At 37.9% G+C, this 21,482-nt stretch overlaps 1 protein-coding gene across 1 annotated transcript; it reads right to left on the minus strand.

Moving 5' to 3' along the window:
* Positions 1–14,687: 14,687 nt before the first annotated feature.
* On the minus strand, positions 14,688–18,665 carry LOC128203664 (uncharacterized). Its single transcript, XM_052905182.1, has 6 exons — positions 18,039–18,665; positions 17,565–17,743; positions 17,115–17,240; positions 16,804–16,878; positions 15,896–16,043; positions 14,688–15,186 (listed from the first exon to the last, which is right to left on the minus strand). The coding sequence occupies exons 1-6, from the start codon at positions 18,117–18,119 to the stop codon at positions 14,995–14,997; spliced, it is 801 nt and encodes a 266-aa protein (XP_052761142.1). The 5' UTR covers positions 18,120–18,665; the 3' UTR covers positions 14,688–14,994.
* Between the last annotated feature and the right edge of the window lie 2,817 nt (positions 18,666–21,482).

Consider the following 21,482-nt stretch of genomic DNA (forward strand, 5'->3'; position numbering starts at 1 on the left):
TGTTTAAATGACAATACAGAATATTGGTCTGCATGTATAATGTTTTCCTGAACAAATGTTGTATAAATGTGTATGAAATGACATCGAAAGTCAGATTTAATTTATCACATGGCAGTATATGAGTAAAATTCACGTTTTAAAGTAATTTAGTACTAACTGCAGTACGTTGTGTTATAAATAACGCGTGCTATTTATAGTTATATTACACTGGAAACAAGTAGTGGCATTCTTTTTATTCATCGTCAGAGCTTTCGGTGTCCTTGACCAAGACGGATTCAAGTGTGTTAACGTTCGTGCACATCATGTCGTCTGTGTTAGTGTTTTCTGTGCAAGAACATGCCACTGTGCATGGTTGTCTGTTTGCAAAGCAAACACATGTTTCGCTACATATTTCGCATCTGCAAACGAGGTCGTTCAAGAGTTCCGGTGCAGCGGCTGGCTGACTCATCGTTTTTGGTGTCAACCCATCTTCGTCTATTTCATATCCAAAGTCGGTAAATGGAGGAAGATCGTGTTGTGCTGTAATGGCGTGTCTCCATATCCACAACTGGATCACACATCTTTGCAGATGAAGATTGAGGCTGTCTGCGGTTGGGGGAATGTTCCTGGGATGAACAGAGGACTTGGCTTTGATGCATCGTAAATGGTGAAGAGTTTGTTGCACGTCACTTCCCCCGTACAAACTGATTACAAACCTAGTGCATGCTGTTCTTTGAAGGTCGGAAAGCAGTAATTCGTCGCCCAAGTTGAAGAGAGGTTGGTAGTTCGACGCGCGCTCCGTCAGCAATTTGAATGCTCTTCGCTTTCCCTTTCCGAAAATCCGCTGGTAGTATCACATACTGTGATGCAGAAAACTGACAGCATAATATTTAATTGGTATTTAGGCAGTTTGTCGATCAACTGGTGGACTGGAATAAATCGTCTACCATCCGTGTGTAGAGTAACCCTTCCAGTTGACATATACAGATGAGCAGCGCCTATATATCGATAATGATGCAGCAAGAGCACAAGAACATCTGTGTCTGGAGAGTGGATTGCTATACAAGTTGACCCTTTATCCGCCTCATACTTGGCATGAAGTATCATTACAGTGTCTGCTTCCTCTTGGTTAGTATCGAGTATGGGTTGATTGCAACACCCATTTGTGGTGACAATAACGCATGGTGTGCTTTTACCACCATTGATCAAGAGGACTTCCTGGGCTTTTAATTTAGTACATGCATGTTCGGCCATGTATCCACTGTAAAACTGGATCAGTCTCTCCTTATTCTGCCCGTTACTCAAAAACATTTTCCAGTCCTTCGGTACTCTAAGCTCACCCCGGACATCAACATTTCTACAACCACTTTGGCTACAATCACCTCTGTATTTTCGTGTTTCCGTTTTCAAGCCATTTATGCTATATTTATCGAAAATTATATGGATTTTCGTTACTTTGGGTGATATTTCACGGGCTTTGCTGAGGGTATATTGTTGAAACCTAGCTCCCATGTCAGTGAATGTCCATTTCTCACTGTTCATAGGTAATGTCTGTACAATAGCCATACCATCAAATATGACTACTTCTGGGTTGTCTGTCATTTCTCGTGTGTTTGGCAACAGTTCCTCCAACTTGGTCATGAAGTCTGACTTCTTTGTTTTGATCATATTTCCTCCATCACTGAACATACTCAATGGTACGTTCAGACGGCACCTTCTTGTATGCATTTATTGCCAATAATCTTTGAAACATTGCTGCCCCATTAATGATTTCTGCCTTTTGTTTCTTTGTTTTTTCTGCTTCATGTCTGACATGGTTTTTACATAACTTCTTTGCATTGGAGCAAACACGTTTTTCTCAGGTGGATCTGAGCCGTCACCTTTTGCAATTAGCCTTTCAGACACAAATGTTCCGAACATCTGATATCCTCTTTCTAAACATGTTGTCATCGATTGCTGAACTTCCTCTGTAGCATGAACACCTATCGCAAAATTAACAAGCTTTTCAGGCGCGTTGGTTAGATCGAAAGGGTCGATGACATTGTTGTCAAAAAGGTTAGCCATTTTTGTTACAGTTTTGTCATAGTTGTCTCGTTTTGCTTTCGTGTCATTATGGTGTTTGGTGTTGTCCTCGACGTTTCGGCTGTCTATGCTTTCATGAAATACCGTGGAATATCGGGATGCTAGAGGTCGTCCCAGAAAGCAACGTGGAAGGGCATTTTCTCTTAGTGTCAGTCCGATGATTCCACCGGACCCCTTAAGAGCTTTATTTTGAGTTACCTCGAGCTTGTTGTCTAACCAGACATTGTTAAACTTCCCGGGTGCCTGTTTGGTTGTGTAAAGACCTGCAAGAAATCCCTCTTCGACTTCCGTCGGTAGCCTGTTCATAGTCAGAATTTGAATTGCCATATACTAAGCATAAATTGTAGGATTGGAGGCAAACAGTAAAGGAATAAGCTGTAATTTGGCATGTTGATGTACTTTCCAACTTGGAGACCTTGTAGAAGCCAGGATAAGTTTAATGGGTGTTGATACTCTTGATAAATAATTGTCCAATACCCGTTGGGGATACTTTCCGACCTTCCTCTCTGAATTCGTCGAGCAGAGGCACCACATGAGTCGCAATAGCTTCGCAAAAACTTTCTATTTCAGGCTCTGGATAAGAATCATCATTCATACATCTGAGTGTTGACAAGACCGATGTAACGTCATGATGTAGATGTTTGTTGTTGTTTATACACCAGCTTTCAAAGTTAATGAGCAGACGGCTGTATAACACTTCGTCAATCAACTTGGAGGCTGTCAATGCCGGTCGAAATCTTTCCCAGTCATGATGTTGGCTGCTGTAGCTTGGGCATATGTGCCAGCATCGGTTAAAAGATGCTTCAGACCTGCTTCCCCGTACAAGTAGCCGATTCCAGCTAAAATAGACATGAGAAGGTGCATCCCACCTTCGACGGGAATAACACCTTTCAGAGAAATGTCTTGACGCCATCCAATTTCACAAGCTTTTGACAGCAGTCCCATGTCAACAATTACAGGAATATGACTCTGTCCTAACTCATGCATAACCTCTTTGGCCCGAAGAAGTGCTGTGTACACAGTGCTGTAATATGTTGGTTTGGCCATGATGATTGGGTTGTAGGCGATAGTCGAGATCGTTTGATTGTCTTGCCCAATTGACTTTGCGAAAAAAACACTCCAGTTTAGAACTTTTTTTATCTTCAGCTAAGTCATCACAAAAGACGGATGTCCGTCCAAATGTGTATAGCAACTTCTTCAGTCTCGCACTTTTTACAGCATTGGGCTCTACTGGATTTATTTCGTCTAGTGTTACAGAGCTTTCGAAAACGGGAGTTGGTCTTTGACTCGGTTTCTTGTAAGCAGTGAGGCAGCATAAACTACCACCTGGTAGGCACTTTTTGTCGAATGTCCTTCTGGATGATTTTCCTAATCGTTGACTGATTCTGTTTTCAACACTTGTACTGGACACTAGAATACTGGTCATTGCATGAGTAGTCCTTTTCTCATCAACCGTCCTCTCATTATGGTCCAAATTATCTGCCACTGCGACCACAATTTTACCCCCCCCCCTGTTTGGAAGCAATGTTATCCGGTACAATTCCTCCAGATGGTGTAACTTTCTGTGCGGCAATTGCTTGATGAGCAGCCCAAGGGCTGACATGTCTTCAATAAAGTGGCGGCTGTTGAATTCGTGGTAGAGATGAACTCCTAGCAAGATGCTTCGGTGATGGGGTTGACGTAACTAGAGTAGTAATGTCACAACCGAGTGTTATACATTTTCTGTTTGTGGTTTCCGATGCGGCATTGAAACATTTCCTGTCTGATAGCCAACATACACCTTTATAAAGCAAAAATCTGCTTGGGCAGACATGTTCATTTCATCAGGTGAATAGTATTCAGAATGATAATCCATATCGACTGTAGAATTATAGTCTATTACTCTTCTTCGTATAATTCCAATCGCTTTATGCACAATAATTTCGTCTGTCTGTGATTCTGATTCTGTGGTGTTCTAATAAGAGCATTCGTTGTCATGTTGAATGATTTGTTCGAACTGTTTCGCTTCTCTAATGGCCTCACCTATCGTTTTATTAGACGAACACACTAAATCGGATTTGCCATGCTGGTGGACAAATGCTATCTCAGGCCATATAGCCCCAAGCAGCTTCTTCAAATAAGCTCTATTATAACTATGTGCAGTTGTACACCCCTCATCTGTTGCTACTTGGATGAATCGTTCTCTTAACGTAGACAAGTAATACACTTTATTTTGGACTACAATCGAGTACTGGTACTCTTCTTTTAGCATCTCTGCTGCCTTTTTATATATTTCACTATATTTGTCAGATTCATTGAATACAGTTTTGGGTGGAGTACGGCCATCAGTGCGTGCAAGTGTAGTACGTCGCAAGACAGCCTTTTATCCTGTGAAAGCGGGCTTCAACTGCACAAGATCACCATTTGCAACAGCACTTAACCGATCGATAATTGTTTAATCAGTGATCTGTAGAGCAGTTTTTAACACCTTGTGATATATGGAATTATGGTCTGTAGAAATAGAACTTTCAACATATGACCAACTTCGCGAATAACCTTGTGATGACGATTTACAGTTAGGGTCACATTTACATCCACAAATAAAACAATGTTCTTTCCATTCAAAGTTATCGCTGCAAGATCTTGTTTTTAAATGTGTTCCAATATTTTCCTTGTTGGCCATATTCTAAACCCAGCGTTATTCCAGCCGATGGTTCTGAAAGTAAATATGTTTAGATTGAGAATGATATGCAACATGTTCTCTTATACATGTATGGATGCTCCTCAGGGAGTTTGAGTAAGAGTGTTTTTGCTTCTTTATAACAAACATTACGATCTCTTTACAAAATGAGTTGACATTTATTAAGTTGTCCAACAGGCAACAGTATATGATTTTTTACATAATATTGAGTACATCAAATTTTCTATATATATGAAAACATTGTTTTTCTCTCAACATGTATGAATTTTGTTATAATATTGGTATTCTACAAGTTACTAATGTACTGATAAATTACTAATCTGTATTTGAGTTTATACAAATGTACATAATGCATGAATTATATACCTCCATATGTTATATGAATATGAATCAGTTTTATTCTGTGCGTAAAGTGTGGTGGTGGTCGATTTCTTCATAAGTGTTTGGCTCATCAATGTGGCTATGCTGTTCACAAGAAAGCTTCTAGATGGATTCCCTGAAAATTATATTCATTCATTCTTATTTTACATAGATATAGCTTGACGCCATCTTTCGAACATATTGGATATATATTTTAACGAGTTTTATACAGAAAATACTTCGTCAAGAAGGATAACTCGTATATCCAGCTACTAGTGAGTATCCGATTACTACTCAAGTTTCTTAAAAAAGAGGTCATGGGGTGTATGACAAAAGAAACAAACATACCTAGTTTTTCACCCTTACTACTTTCCTATTTTTTATTTGCTTAAATTCGTATTATTTGAATTCATATATTGTACATTTTAAAATCGCTTATTTCTGTTTCATACTCAATTGACACTCCAAACTGTACTCAAACTGTCTCTTAAAGATATTGAATGTGTAGCAAACAATAAAGAAACATACTTTATCAATTCTATGAAATGATACATACCATAAAAATGACTTGTCTCCAATAATATCAATAGCATCAAATGTGAACACTGACTTACAACCTTACAGTAGATTTTTCCATGGCTTAATTATATCAAGGGGTGGTCGGGGGGGGGGCGCGTAACTGCTCAGATATATTGTAATCACCAGCAAGTAGTTTACTGATAATCTCAAAGGTAAATGTAGCATGCGCCTTCTGTAAAAAGAAATAAATTAAAGAAGCAACACAGTTTTATGAATTATATTCAATCTTTTTTGAAATGTAATATATTATGATGGGTCTGACCTCACATGAAATTATGCAAACTTACCCCCCCCCCCCCAGTATTCTTCAAAATGTAGTTGCCACCTTGGCAAACAAATTATGAATCATTAAAGAGTGAATTTAAATGTTTTAATATGTGTCAAGTATAACTATGAAGTGTGAGAATACTTAAAAACTAATTAAAAATAGTAGATATATAGTAGAAAAAGCGCAGTATGAGGTACCGCTGAAACTCGTTTTAATTACTCCACCCACATCATATACCTTACTGCAACAGGACATCTCACTAATTTTAATTAAAATGCCACATACATGAATGTCCATACTCTGTACTTCCATTTAAACTGAGAAATACATATGTTTGTTTATCCTCTTTCAGTCTGCACATAAAAATGCTAACCCCAATCCCTATTTTGCGCATAATTTAGCATATTTTAGCAAAATAAATAAACAAAAATGACAAAGACAGTATATAAAAAAACGTATATCGCATTCGTTATATAACTTCTAACATATCAGTTGAAAATTGTCATTGAAAACTCAAATGTAGTAATGGAAATAGGCAAATATGAATACTCACTAAATGTTTGTGTTTTGGCGGCCATCTTGGACGCCATCTTGGATTTCTCAGCTTCGCATCGGCATTAAACAAAATGATCAGCCATTCCAGAAACTACAGACCTTTGCGTTATATGAACAACAGTTTGTTATATGAAACTTGCTGTTGGCAGACATAGACCAGTTAGGTGCTCTATACCTCTCGAAATTTGCATTAAATGAGCTAATGGCTGCTAAAAAGTGTCTATCTGACACTGAACATGCTTATGTGTTTGTTTTGCTCTGAATGATCTGTATGTTCTTTACCAAGATATAGTCTATTTCACATTCATTAGACTCAATAAAGCTGCATATGGGTGTGTTGGGCTCTGAATGGGCTTAATGGTTGCCAAACGATAAATTTGGCACTGATTATGCTTAATAAAAGTCCAAATGTGCCGCTCTTAGAAATGAGTAGGCTTTATTCGAAATGAACATATGTAGCTCGGAATGGGCTTATGGTTCCTAAACTATGTTTTTTTTCACATATAAGGCTTAATTAGAGATGTACAGGCATCGTTTGACTCTAATTAAATGGGCATCACGGTTGTCAAATTGTGGTCTGCTTGGCACTGAGTAGCTAAATCGAAGCTGTATACATTTTTGTTTTGTCTCTATAATCGCTGTACGGCTGCCATCAAGTGATCTATTCGATGCATAGTTTGCTTAATCAGAGCATGTTTTTTGCTCCAAATTGGGCTTATGGTTGCCACATGTAGTCTTTTGGCACTGAAAAGGCCTCATTAGAAATGCACAAGTTGGTTTGCTCTGAATCTGCTTCATTGTTGTAAAAATGTGGTGAATTTGACACCTTGGAGGTACATATGCGTTCGTTTGGCTCTGAATGTATGTTATTGTAGTCAACATTAAAACGATAGAGAACTGAGCTGCCTTAAGAATAGAGGTTTGTTTATGCTAGTTTATCAAATGCTTTACTGTCACCACTAAATGAATTGTCAGACGCTGGCCGGATTTGTATAGAAGCTTTATGTTGTTAAAAATGCCGATCGGAATACTGCCTTGGTGTTTACTTGACAAGGGATGGACTTAACTGTTTGTTTGACACTAGCTAAACCTTTTTGGCTGCAGAATTTGGATTAACTGGGCACTTAATTGGCTTGCGAAACTATAAAGGATTTCTTTAGACTTATATATAGGTAAATATATATATATATATATATATATATATATATATATATATATATATATATATATATATATATATATATATATATATATATATATATATATATATATATTGTGAGTTTGGCACTAAATGGACTGGCAAAGGTGTTTTTTTGACACACGATGGGTTTGAGAACAGTTAGTCTATGGTGGCTGTATGGCATATTTGGGTAGATGCATCGTAGCCAAAATATGGACGAATGTATGTATTTTTTCTTAACTGTAATCACAAAAGTGATACAGAGGGCTGTTGGGACATGTTGTGTATGCAATAGACACTTTGAAATTGCGCCCTTATGAGGGTTGAGGCACTCAGTGGATCTGTAAATACGATTTGCCTTTCTAAATACGTATTCGACCTAGGAAAGATGTTGTTTTGGAGTTGTTAGGTACTAGAACAAGAAGACATCGTAAGAAAAAACTGGATGAATTTTAAAAGTGATACCTCCAGATAGAAAGGACTACAGGAAACTCATACAAATACTGTATGGGCTTGTTAAGCAGAATACAAAAGTGTATCAATAACAATTTTCATTCCTTCCTTGTTTACTGTAAAGCCTGCAAGTGTAAAATAAATACCCCGCAATCAATTGTTATGCTTTTATGACATGAAATACCATAGGTAAATTTACCCCGTGTGTACATTAACGTCCATGTGCACATATTTGCACCTGGGGTGTATATGCCCATGAGGGTAAGTTTGCCCCTGAGGGTAAATATTGTTATATAAACGTAACAGTTTACTTAAAGAGTCAAACAATATAATAAATTCATCGTGGAAACTGCTCATATTTGGTAATAACCTTGGGTAACATTCATTTAAATAACACTAAGTTGTTTTCATGGTATCTTAAAAACATTTAAAAGTAACTGAATATATGCCAGTTTCTACAGACCCTTGTGTAAGCAAATAAGTTGAGGTATAAAAACTTCACCCTTAATATTATTTTAATTAGAGGAAAATACTATTTACAAATCGACGCTTTTTGACCAAAAATAAAAAAATAAATGAACTAAAAAAGAAGATAATGATATGGGAAAAATGTGGGGAATTTTTCATACCCTGACCATGAAATGACCATATACCTGACCTTTTAAAGTGTTGTATGTCAACTTAAAGTACCATAGCCATATTCATTCTTACCTAAGTCAAGTAATTTGTCATATTTAATCATAACATTTTCACTGAAATGAAATTTCATGGCAGCCATTATCAACGCCATCTTTGATTTATCGATCCACACCCTGCATTGGCAATTTATGCCATCACTTCTATACAACATGCTTTGCCGAGCATGTTGAATTTTAACATTGCTTGCAACAAACTACTTAAATCAATCACTCTTGACCTGATTGTCACTCCAGACTTATGTGTGGTCATTTCATATAATGATTATAAGCATGAGGTGAAAGAAGCTTTTTGTTGCTATTGGAATCGTTTTATTGTTATTTTCTAAATAGAGTCTCAAAAGAATATTTACTGCATATGTAATACATGTTTATAAAACAAATCTAGAAAATATAAATGAATTTTAAGCAGTTAACAGGATTTGGGTCCATTACATTATCGAACATTTTAAGTTTGAAATTGATGGCTGCCATGCCATAAAAAGATCATTCTGTAAAAAAACATATATGAATTTTATATTGTTTTTTGGTATTTTTTTTTAAAAAAAAGTACATGAATCAACAGGAATAATGTTTTTACTGAGGTAATATAACAATTTATTTATTATGACAATTATACTTTTTACAAGGGTGATGGCGGCCATCTTTGATTTTGGTCGCCATCTTGGACGAAATATAGGTTAGTATTGACTATTGAGCTTTTTTAACATTTACATGCAATTGTGTCATCATGCAAACTTTCATCATTAAAACCAAAAGTGCACAATTTTGATTTTTTTGTAACGATATGAATGAACAATCAGTGTAATCAACAGATAATCAGCCTATTGTGAGTCGGTTACCTTTATAAACTGGTAGTAAAGTATAAATATCATGAACACGACCATTGCCAGACATAGACAGTTCCTCAAATAATGTAGCCGAAAGTTCAACATGCTTAATTAATTCTTAACCAATAAAAAAACGTTCACATTTGATTATTTATTCCAATTCGAATCATCTTCTTAGCTCGTAGTCCATCACGATTTTGTATTGCACATACTAGTATACAAATGTATACGAATGTAAATGTTTACACATTAGCGGTTAAGCTATACCATCCTTCAGAATAATAGCACATGAATATTGCAATGGATAGTTCCGCCACTGTGTGAATGATTCAACAGTCACGAATTGTTTTTCGAATCCATTCCTTAATTATTTATTATTATGACTATATCAACACAAATCGTTATGTGGGCTCCATTCATATTATAGTTGTATAGTCGTATTGTACTCATTCAAATGAGTGGCAGTCTGGTCGAAAGAACAAAAAGATAGATGAAAAGCCACAACAAACTTCAAGAGATGCTATTGTCTGTGCGGCGCGAGTGCGCTCACCACTGTACACAGACGACAAGAGGGTCGTATCAAGCGGACGGTCTCGACTCATTCTCCTAGTAGTTATAACGTATATCGTGCGATCATTGGAGCTACAATACTCTGTTATGTCTTTCGTCAAAGTACCAATGACTGGAAAATGTAGTCAAAGGTTGAGTTTGATCTCTTGTAAAACGCGTTCATTCATTTGTAAAATAATTCTTTCTTGAATTTCATAAACAAATAAGAAAATGAAAGGTTGCAGCTAGGATTGCTGAATCAAGACATATAACTTTGATAAGCAGTAAAAAATCTTCTTAAAAGTAAATATCTCACAAATTTTACAGGAACAAAAATAGTTAGCTAAGCTAAACCGTGTTATAACAGACTAAAGTAGTTTCGAGAAATCGGACCCTGGTGCTTATGAAATGACTCCCTAATACTGTATTTGAGGTTTTGGTTTGTATGAAATAAAGACCTTGTGCTGTTTTAGTAGTTCTGGTGCGTATGAAAAGGCGCCCTAATAGTGTACTTGTGGTTCTGACGCGTATGAAATGGCGTCCTTATGCTGTATGTGTGGTTCTGGTGCGTATGAAATGACGCCCTTTTACCGTGTATTTGTGGTTCTGGCAGGTATGAAATGGCGCTCTAATACGGTTTTTGTGTTTTTGGCGCAAATGTAATGGCGCTCTAATACTGTTTTGTGGTTCTTGCGCTTATGAAATGGTGCTCTAATACTATTTTTGTGGTTCTGGCGGGTATGAAATGACGCCGTAATACTGGTGCGTATGAAATGGCGCCCTAATGCTGTATTTGTGGTTCTAACGCTTAATAAAAGCGCACCAAATGCTGTAATTGTGGTTCTGGTGCGTATGAAATGGCGCTCTAATTATGTATTTGTGGTTCTGGTGCGTATGAAATGACGCACTAATGCTTTATTGGTGGATCCGGTGCGTAGGAAATGCTGCCCTTATACTGTATTTGTGGTTCTGGTGCGTTTGAAATGGTGCCCTTCTATTGAACTTGTGTTTCTGGTGCGTATGAAATGACGCCCTAATGCTTTATTGGTAGTTCTGTTGCGTATGAAATGATGCCCTAATGCTCTTTTTTTGTTCCGGTCCGTATGAAATGGCGCACTATACTGTTTTAAATGTTATCGTGCGTATAAAATGACGCCCTTATACTGTACTTGTGGTTCTGGCACGTATGAAATGACGCCCTAATGCTGTATTGGTGGTTCTGGTGTTGAGGAAATGGCGCCCTTATACTGTACTTGTGGTTCTGGCACGTATGAAATGACGCCCTAATGCTGTATTGGTGGTTCTGGTGTTGAGGAAATGACGCCCTTATACTGTACTTGTGGTTCTGGCACGTATGAAATGGCGCCGTAATGCTGTATTGGTGGTTCTGTTGAGTATGAAATGGTGCCCTTATACTATATTTGTGGTTCTGGTGCGTATGAAATGGTGCTCTAATACTGTATTTGTGGTTCTGGTGCGCATGAAATGGTGCCCTAATACTGTATTTGTGGTTCTGGTGCGTATGAAATGGTGCCCTTATACTGTATTTGTATTTCTGGTGCGTATGAAATGGTACCCTAATGTTGTATTTGTGGTTCTGGTGTGTATGAAATGACGCCCTAATGCTTTATTGGTGGTTCTGGTGTTGAGGAAATGGCGCCCTTATACTGTTTTTGTGGTTTCGGTGCGTTTGAAAAGGTGCCCTTTAACTCTATTTGTGGTTCTGGTGCGTATGAAATGGTGCCCTAATAATGTATTTGTGGTTCTGGTGCGTATTAAATGGCGCACTATACTGTTTTTACGTTGTCGTGCGTATGAAATGACGCCCTTATACTGTATTTGTGATTCTGGCACGTATGAAATGGCACCCTTATGCTGTATTTGTGGTTCTGGCTCGTATGAAATGGCGCAATAATTCCATTTTTTTGTAGTTCTCGCGCATTAGAATGGGTCTTTAATTCTATTTTTGTTGTTCTGGCGCATATGAAATAACGCCCTAATACTTGTGTGCATGAAATGGCGCCCATAAATGCTGTATTTGTTTTTCTGATGCGTATGAAATGGCGCCCTAATACTGTATTTAATTTTGTACCTCTGGTTCGTTTGAAATAGCGCCCTTATACTGTACTTGTAGTTTTGGCGCGTATGAAATGGTTCCCTTATACTGTACTTGTAGTTTAGGCGCGTATGAAATGGTGCCCTAATACTGTATGTGTATTTCTGGCGCGTATAAGATGGTGCCATAATACCGTATTTGTATTTCTGGCGCTTGTGAAATGGCGCCATATTACTGTATTAGTAGTTCTGGCGCGTATGAAATGGCACCCTAATGCTGTATTTGTATTTCTGGCGCGTATGAAATGGCGCCCTTATTCTGTACTTGTAGTTATGGTGCGTATGAAAAGGCGCTATAATTCTGTTTTTGTAGTTCTGGCGCGTATGAAATGGCGCCCTTATTCTGTATTTGTATTTCTGGCGCGTATGAAATGGCGCCCTTATACTGTATTTGTAGTTATGGCGCGTATGAAATGGTGTCCTTATTCTGTATTTGTATTTCTGGCGCGTATGAAATGGCGCCCTTATACTGTATTTGTAGTTATGGCGCGTATGAAATGGCGCCCTTATACTGTATTTGTAGTTCTGGCGCGTATGAAATGGCGCCCTTATTCTGTATTTGTATTTTTGGCGCGTATGAAATTGCGCCCTTATACTGTATTTGTAGTTATGGCGCGTATGAAATGGCGCCCTTATACTGTATTTGTAGTTCTGGCGCGTATGAAATGGCGCCCTTATTCTGTATTTGTATTTCTGGCGCGTATGAAATGGCGCCCTTATTCTGTACTTGTAGTTCTGGTGTGTATGAAATGGCTCCCTTATACTGTATTTGTAGTTATTGCGCGTATGAAATGGCACCCTAATGCTGTATTTGTAGTCCTGGCGCGTTTGAAAGGCAAAGGTTTTCATTGAAAAAACATTTGTGTTAGTACTACCTTAGAACTTGAAATCCACATATTTTAAAAACTTTATTTATAATATACTTGTGGTTATTTCAATCAGCAAGTAATTCTCTCAAACGATACTAAAATAGAATCGGGTCACCAATGATCAAAATGTTACATAAATGTCAGTGGAATCAACATATACTCAACCTATTTTGGAGTCGATTATTGGAAGTAAAGTATAAGTATCATAAACACGATCAGTGCCACATATAGACAGTTCTTAAACGATGTTGCCGATGGTTCAACATGTTTACTTAAAACCTAAGCCAAAAAACAACATTGTTTCTTTTGATTATTTATTCCAATATCGTACTCATCTTCTTAGCTCGTGGTTTACGATTTCGTATTGTACATACATACGTTCATACAATGAATACGAATGTAGATGTTTACCCAGTCCAGTGTCCAAGATATACAATTCTTCAGAGGGATACCGCTTGAATTTGGGAATAATGTATGATAAATGTTGTTTAGTTATTGCACATTTCTCAACAAAAGCTTGATATTTTCGCACGACTTTGTCTGCAATTGGCTGGATATTTCAGTAGCCACCATGCCATCGATTAGTTGAGTAATGTGAGGAAGAAAAAAAGCTATCAATTCGGGAAATCGCACTTCAACATAAAATTTGAGCATTTGATGCACACCAATTGATTTTTCTTTGATAGATCCTTTGCTTCATTATAATATCATTTTTTTATAAAATAGTTCTCCTCAGATGGCTGTAAGTTTCATTCATATCATAGTTGTATTATATGTTTTCAACTTAGTGTGAGCCTAAACGAAAGAATATCTCAACAGCGAAACTTTTTTGTCCAAACACAATGCGGGAGGCATATAGTGTTGGTCTTATAGGTACGTATGCACGTGCGTCCGTGTGCCCGTAGGTACCAAAACATTGTGTGACGAACTATGCGTGCACACTTTGGAGACAGACAACTCACATCATGTGCAGATCAAAATGTTACCAGAATTATGTCCCTTTGTTATTTTACTCCATGTATATGAAATAGATATAAAAATAAATAAGCATATGATTACAAGAAATAAAAAGAGGTATTGAGCATTTAAATGATCTTACTTTTTATATATTTTAGATTCAACTACATCTAGATAATGATTTTCCAATGCATATATTTTTCAGTTGTCCGAAGCCGGTGAGTAACACGTACATAAGTGCCGAATGCGCGTCTGGGCGGTGGGCAGTGAAGATGAGAAAATGTTGACCTTTCTTTCTTCGCCAACGCCATCTTGGCTAGCAATTGTTTAAACTATCGCTGCCATTGCTCATTTAATCAACATATTCGAGTATTGTCAACAAAAGCAACGACAAAGGGATAATGGACTTGTGATTTTATTACATTCCAAACGATCTTGGTAAACAATGTAAATATTGAAAGTTGTCAGTTAATTTTGCATAACAGTCATATATACGTAACCTGTGCTTGGACAACGGGAAGAGTAAACACTAAACATTACATTGATAAATGTTCAAGTGTATTCAACTATAAAACGAAACAAATAAGCGCATAAATAAATACATATCTAACATGTCTATAAAATAAAAATTAAAACTCAAAACTTTTATTAATATATAAAGCGTATTTATAACATTCAAAGTACAGCGGAATCGAAACAGCACCAACGTCAGAATATGTCCCCTATGTGTATGTTTTCTTCAAGACGAGCACTGATAGTCTTGGTTCCAAGCTAAATATATAACATTATGCCTAACAAATCATACCATGAATAACTTCTTCAATCTGCAGTACACAGGGATGGTCAAAATGGATTAGTCACTTTAACAAAGCTGATCTCGTGGCAGTTTGACCGCTGTTCCATTTTACATGCCGACACAAATGCACAGTAATGGTTCTGATGGGTCCAGAATATCCGGTATCCTAGATGGTAGAGGTTTCTAAGGACGGTCAAGGCCCTGTAGTACTGCTCCCATTCTACTTCTGTCCCATCCAGCTGGAAGGAGTACAGAGTGCACATTTTAACATCATGTTGATGACTTAAAGCATTTGTTTCTTTTATTGTTTACATATTGTTAGAGGTGAAATCATGTTATTTTTATGGCAATATTTCTGTTAAACTTTAGGCATCTTTGACCGTGGTAAAGGGAATAATTCTTGAAAACTGTACTTTCACTTTGTTTTAACAGACATAGTCGCATTGATTGGATGTCGTGTACGTTCACCCCTTAAAATAACTGTTCTTTACTTAATATTATCACGGACCTATAAACAGGATAATTTTTATATTGCAATTACACACGCATGCACCGAGACATTTGGTAATTTCAGTACTACTGCTGAACGGGGTATTGTTCTATATCGATTATTTTTCCCCGGCCATTATTGTATGGGGATCATTTTTTTGTTCTCAGTTATAAACGAATGTGAAAGCACTAATAGGAATTGTTAACTTCAGTCGTAAACACATGCAACAAGACTTGAAGTCGGCAATATTCTTAAGGAATACTTACAACAATACAATAGTGCTTACCTAACTAAAATAAGACTTACGCGTCGTATCTTGTTATCTCATAACAGTATGGCCAAATATATATCATATTGTTTATATTGCAGATATTTTAACTGTAAATGAGTCAAAGCGTTAAATAAATTAACTATATTTTACAGAAACCAAAACACAAGTAAATGTGTGAAGTCCGTACATTGGCATGTTGGAGTTTTTGCCGTATGGTGTTGTATGTAAAGAGTTGCCACTCGTCTGTGTTGGCCTTGATCACCTCGTCCTTGTCCGAGATGCCGATGGAGTGGAAGTAGATCTTGTCCGACCGCTGGTGATCGTCCATGTGCATGCTGAAATAAAGGTCTATACCGTAAATGAACATTCACGAGCCTTTATTATACCAGGGTGTATGCTGTCCTTGTAAACAGTTTGTATACCCACTTTCTATCTATGCTATTTCCGGACCTTGACAATTGACTGGTGCATTATTGAAATCTATGTATTATATTATAACATGTGATATTATGATCTTGAATGCACTTCAGGTCTTTTGTTTGTCTGTTTATATTGGATAATCTATTATGTCGGAAAAAAAATAACCGCAAGTGTTGTTTTTGTTTGTCATAACCGACTTTAAATAAAAATTGTCGTATTTAACTTATCTTTTTAGTGATTATGACAGGCATTGCTTTAATAAAAATCCTCATTTCATCGACACATGTACTTCTTTTGTACTGAATTGTGTTTATTATGCACCAGTCAATTGTAACCCTACCCCCCCCCCCCCGGTCCAGAGAATAGCGGGGACTTTGACTTTCGGTTCAGCCAACCCCGGGTAAAATCCCCGCTCTGCAGGGACGAACTTATGGTAAAATTCCCGCCAAATGCCCCCGCACCAAAGGGACCCTAGGTAAAGCCCATTCCCCGCTAAATTTTGCGCGAAGACAAAACCACCGCATTCACCCGGTACTTCGGGGCCACCTGAAAGTTTAAATACGGCCCATTTCCCCGGCCATCCCCAGTATACTCCCGGACCTGGGGGGGGGGAGGCGTAGTTACAATTGACTGGTGCATTTATTGGAAACTCAAAGCATAAAATCGAAAGATTACCTTGGGTCGAATGAATACACACTGCAGCCAAAGTGTTTTATTGCCGCATCGTCAAAGCTGAAGTCGTTGTTTATTCTGAAATATTGAAATATCTATATGTGTATGAACCATGATGCATGGTGTTGAGCACTATTACTAGGTATAAGTAATTCGTGCCTGTCGCAAATGGTATTCAGGCTTCCGATCTACAATGTGACCCTGTACTATCTAGATATCACTTTAAAGGTCAATATTATTATAATGCTTTTATATGTTATGATAACCTCATTCGTACGACAGATACCTTAAATTAGTTTAATATTAATCCGTACCCGAACGAGTAGATGATGCAGGGCTTAGGTGGCCGGAAGTGTGCGTCGTCACAGATGTCCCAGCCTCCATCTTCATAGTTACCCAGGCGGACCTTCCGGCGACACATGTACTGCACGTTCTCCAAATATCTTCAAACGGAAATTATCCACAATGTCACATGTTGATGGCTGGATGCAAAACTATTCTGAAAGACTTTAAAGCAGTTAAACTGTACCATTAAAACCCATCGATATTGAATTCATCTGAGGCTGTGGTCAACATTTTCATATTGCCCCCCGCTCAAGAATCTTCACTACAGTTGGCCGACCCATGGACAGGATGAGAGTATTTTATAACTGTGCAATGACCTAGCATTAAAAAGATAAACAACAGTAACTATTGATCCTTTTCCTAGGGCCAGTTTTAGAGATATTTTGGTTGGTTGATTTGGCAACTGGTCTCAACGGGCTTATCTGTGGTAAAGGGCTGAAAGGTCTTCTCTACTGAGGGTTTTCAATAATAAATCCTCCGGAAAAAGAACCGATGCGTTCCGATGAACACCGACAATGAACTGCATGTCCCGGAAGTCCGCAGGAAGGCACTGTATTTCCGGTTCAGCTTCAGTAACGACCATCGGGATCATTGTCATCTGAATTCAACAAAAACACTTTTACAGAACTGAGACCATGTACATTCTTAGTTCAGATCTAAGACTAAAATAAGGCAAACTGTGAATAGCGTTCTTACTTTTATAGAGAACAGACAATTACTCCGTTCATAAAATATGATATAATGTTTGAATACACCCTTTATCGCTTGGTGTTGTCTTGGGTATTTCCACGTTCTTTCATTCCATTTAATGCCAAAAACATCCTTTTACTCAATTGATTGATGAAAGACGTGTCAAAGCACTACTGTCTATGTGTTGAAATATACACAATTACCTTGTAAGTTACAAATAAGATAGGCACGAAAATCCCTACGATACACCATTGGAGGAGCGAACTTCTCCGTGCGATCGCCATTATGTGTGCAAGCAGCTGATATACATGTATATCTAATTTGAACTTAAATTCTCAATTGACGTTGAACACGGTATTCGCAATTAATGCACAAAACCTTATATATAGTATAGTCACCAAAGTTCAGCCTTTACAACACAGTCTCATAATCATGTATCACCGTTCTCAACACGATTTGCTTGAAGAACATTAACGTTTCCAACTTGAATCAACCATCATTCACTTGGCTAGACTATAGAAATAGTTTTCTTTTCTTTTCGTTTCAAAAGTTGGAAATGTATCACAGCACTGCCACAGTCCGTTATGAAATGGCGACGAGTTGAAATTTATTCCTTTGTATGAGCTAATACACTTCGAGACGGATACGCCAGTTGTGTTTAAATTATAAACATCGAACAAAGCATCTGTTTCATATTACTGAACAAAAAAAATCGTCTAAGGCTTGAAAGAGCAATATATGCATACACTAAATCTGTATATCAGACATTATGCATCCGACAAATGACAATCGATACACTGTATAAGGAAATTTATAGAAAATAGTTTACGGCTGATATGGTGGCATATTTTGCCATAGCCTTGTAATGTTCATTTCGCAAAAAAATATGTCGCAAAATAATCAGACTGTCCTAATAAGAGAATTTCAATTTACGAATAGAACCCTAATGCTATATTTGTAGTTCAGGTGCGTATGGAATGGCGCCCTTGTACTGTTTTTGTAGTTCTGACGCGTATGAAATTGTGCCCTAATACTGTATTAGTAATTCTGCGCGTATAAAATGGCGCCCTAGTACTGTAATTGTAGTTCTGGCGCGTATGAAATTGTGCCCTAATACTGTATTAGTAATTCTGGCGCGTATAAAATGGCGCCCTAGTACTGTAATTGTAGTTCTGGCGCGTATGAAATGGCGCCCTTATACTGTTTTTGTAGATTTGGCGCGTATAAAATTGTGCCCTTATACTGTATTTGTAGTTCTGGCGCGTATGAAACGGTGCCTTAATACTTAATTTGTAGTTCAGGTGCGTATGGAATGGCGCCCTAATACTGTATTTGTAGTTCTGACGCGTATGAAACGGTGCCTTAATACTTAATTTGTAGTTCTGGCGCGTATGAAACTGTGACTTTATACTGCATTTGTAGTTCACGCGCGTATGAAACTGTGCCATTATACTGTATTTGTAGTTCTGGCGCGTATGAAACGGTGCCTTAATACTTAATTTGTAGTTCAGGTGCGTATGGAATGGCGCCCTTGTACTGTTTTTGTAGTTCTGACGCGTATGAAATTGCGCCCTAATGCTGTATTTGTAGTTCTGGCGAGTATGAAACGGTGCCTTAATACTTAATTTGTAGTTCTGACGCGTATGAAATTGCGCCCTAATGCTGTATTTGTAGTTCTGGCGAGTATGAAACGGTGCCTTAATACTTAATTTGTAGTTCTGACGCGTATGAAATTGTGCCCTAATACTGTATTTGTAGTTCTGGCGAGTATGAAACGGTGCCTTAATACTTAATTTGTAGTTCTGGCGCGTATGAAACTGTGACTTTATACTGCATTTGTAGTTCTGGCGCGTATGAAACTGTGCCATTATACTGTATTTGTAGTTCTGGCGCGTATGAAATTGTGCTTTAATACTGTATTTGTAGTTCTGGTGTGTATGAAATGGCGCCTTTGTACTGTATTAATTTTGTATTTCTGGCGCGTTTGAAATTGTGCCCTTATACTGTATTAGTAATTCTGGCGCGTATAAAATTGCGGCCTTATACTGTATTAGCGATATGGTTCGTATGAAATGGTGCCCTAATACTGTATTTGTTGTTTTGGCGCGTATGAAATGACGACCTTATCCTGTATTTATAGTTCTGGCGCGTATGAACCTGGGACTTAATAATGTATTTGTAGTTCTGGCGTGTATGAAATGGCGCCCTTATACTGTATTTGTGGATCTGGCGCGTATGAAATGGGGACCTTACACTGTATTTGTATTTCTGGTGCGTATGAAATGGCGACTTTATACTGTATTTGTAGTTCTGGTTCGTACGAAATGGCGACCTTATACTGTATTTGTAGTTCTGGCTCGTATGAAATGGCGACCTTATACTGTATTTGTAGTTCTGGTTCGTATGAAATGGCGCCCTAATACTATATTTGTGCATCTGGTACGTATGAAAGTGCGCCCTAATACTGTATTTGTAGTTCTGGAGCGTATGAAATGGCGACCTTATACTGCATTTTTTGTTCTGGCGCGTATGAAATGGCGCACTATACTGTATTTGTAGTTTTGGCACTGATGAAATTGTGCACTTATTCTTTATTTGTAGTTCTGGCGCGTATGAAAATGTGCCTTAATACTGTATTTGTAGTTCTGGCGCGTATGAAACTGTGCCTTAATACTGTATTTGTAGTTCTGGCGCGTATGAAACTGTGCTTTAATACTATATTTGTTGTTCTGGTGTGTATGAAATGGCGCCCTTGTACTGTATTAATTTTGTAGTTCTGGCGCGTTTAAAATTGTGCCCTTATACTGTATTAGTAATTCTGGCGCGTATAAAATTGCGGCCTTATACTGTATTTGCGATATGGTTCGTATGAAATGGTGACCTTATTCTGTATTTGTTGTTTTGGCGCGTATAAAATGGCGACCTTATCCTGTATTTGTAGTTCTGGCGCGTATAAAACTGGGCCTTAATACTGTATTTGTAGTTCTGGCGTGTATGAAATGGCGTCCTTATACTGTATTTGTGGATCTGGCGCGTATGAAATGGCGACCTTATACTGTATTTGTAGTTCTGGCTCGTACGAAATGGCGACGTTATACTGTATTTGTAGTTCTGGCTCGTATGAAATGGCGACCTTATACTGTATTTGTAGTTCTGGCTCGTATGAAATGGCGCCCTAATACTGTATTTGTGCATCTGGTGCGTATGAAAGTGCGCCCTAATACTGTATTTGTAGTTCTGGAACGTATGAAATGGCGCCCTAATACTGTATTTGTAGTTCTGGTTTGTATGAAATGGTGCCCTAATACTGTATTAGTGGATCTTGCGCGTATGAAAGTGCGCCTTAATACTGTATTTGTAGTTCTGGCGCGTATGAAATGGCGCCCTAATACTGTATTTGTGCATCTGGTGCTGATGAAAGTGCGCCCTAATACTGTATTTGTAGTTCTGGAACGTTCCAAATGGCGCCCTAATACTGTATTTGTAGTTCTGGCTTGTATGAAATGGCGCCCTAAAACTGTATTTGTGTATCTGGCGCGTATGAAAGTGCGCCTTAAAACTGTATTTGTAGTTCTGGCGCGTATGAAAGTGCACCCTAATACTGTATTTGTAGTTCTGGAACGCATGAAATGGCACCCTTATACTGT

Source organism: Mya arenaria, chromosome 2 (genome assembly GCF_026914265.1).
Source record: "Mya arenaria isolate MELC-2E11 chromosome 2, ASM2691426v1".
NCBI classification, from domain to species: Eukaryota; Metazoa; Mollusca; class Bivalvia; order Myida; family Myidae; genus Mya; species Mya arenaria.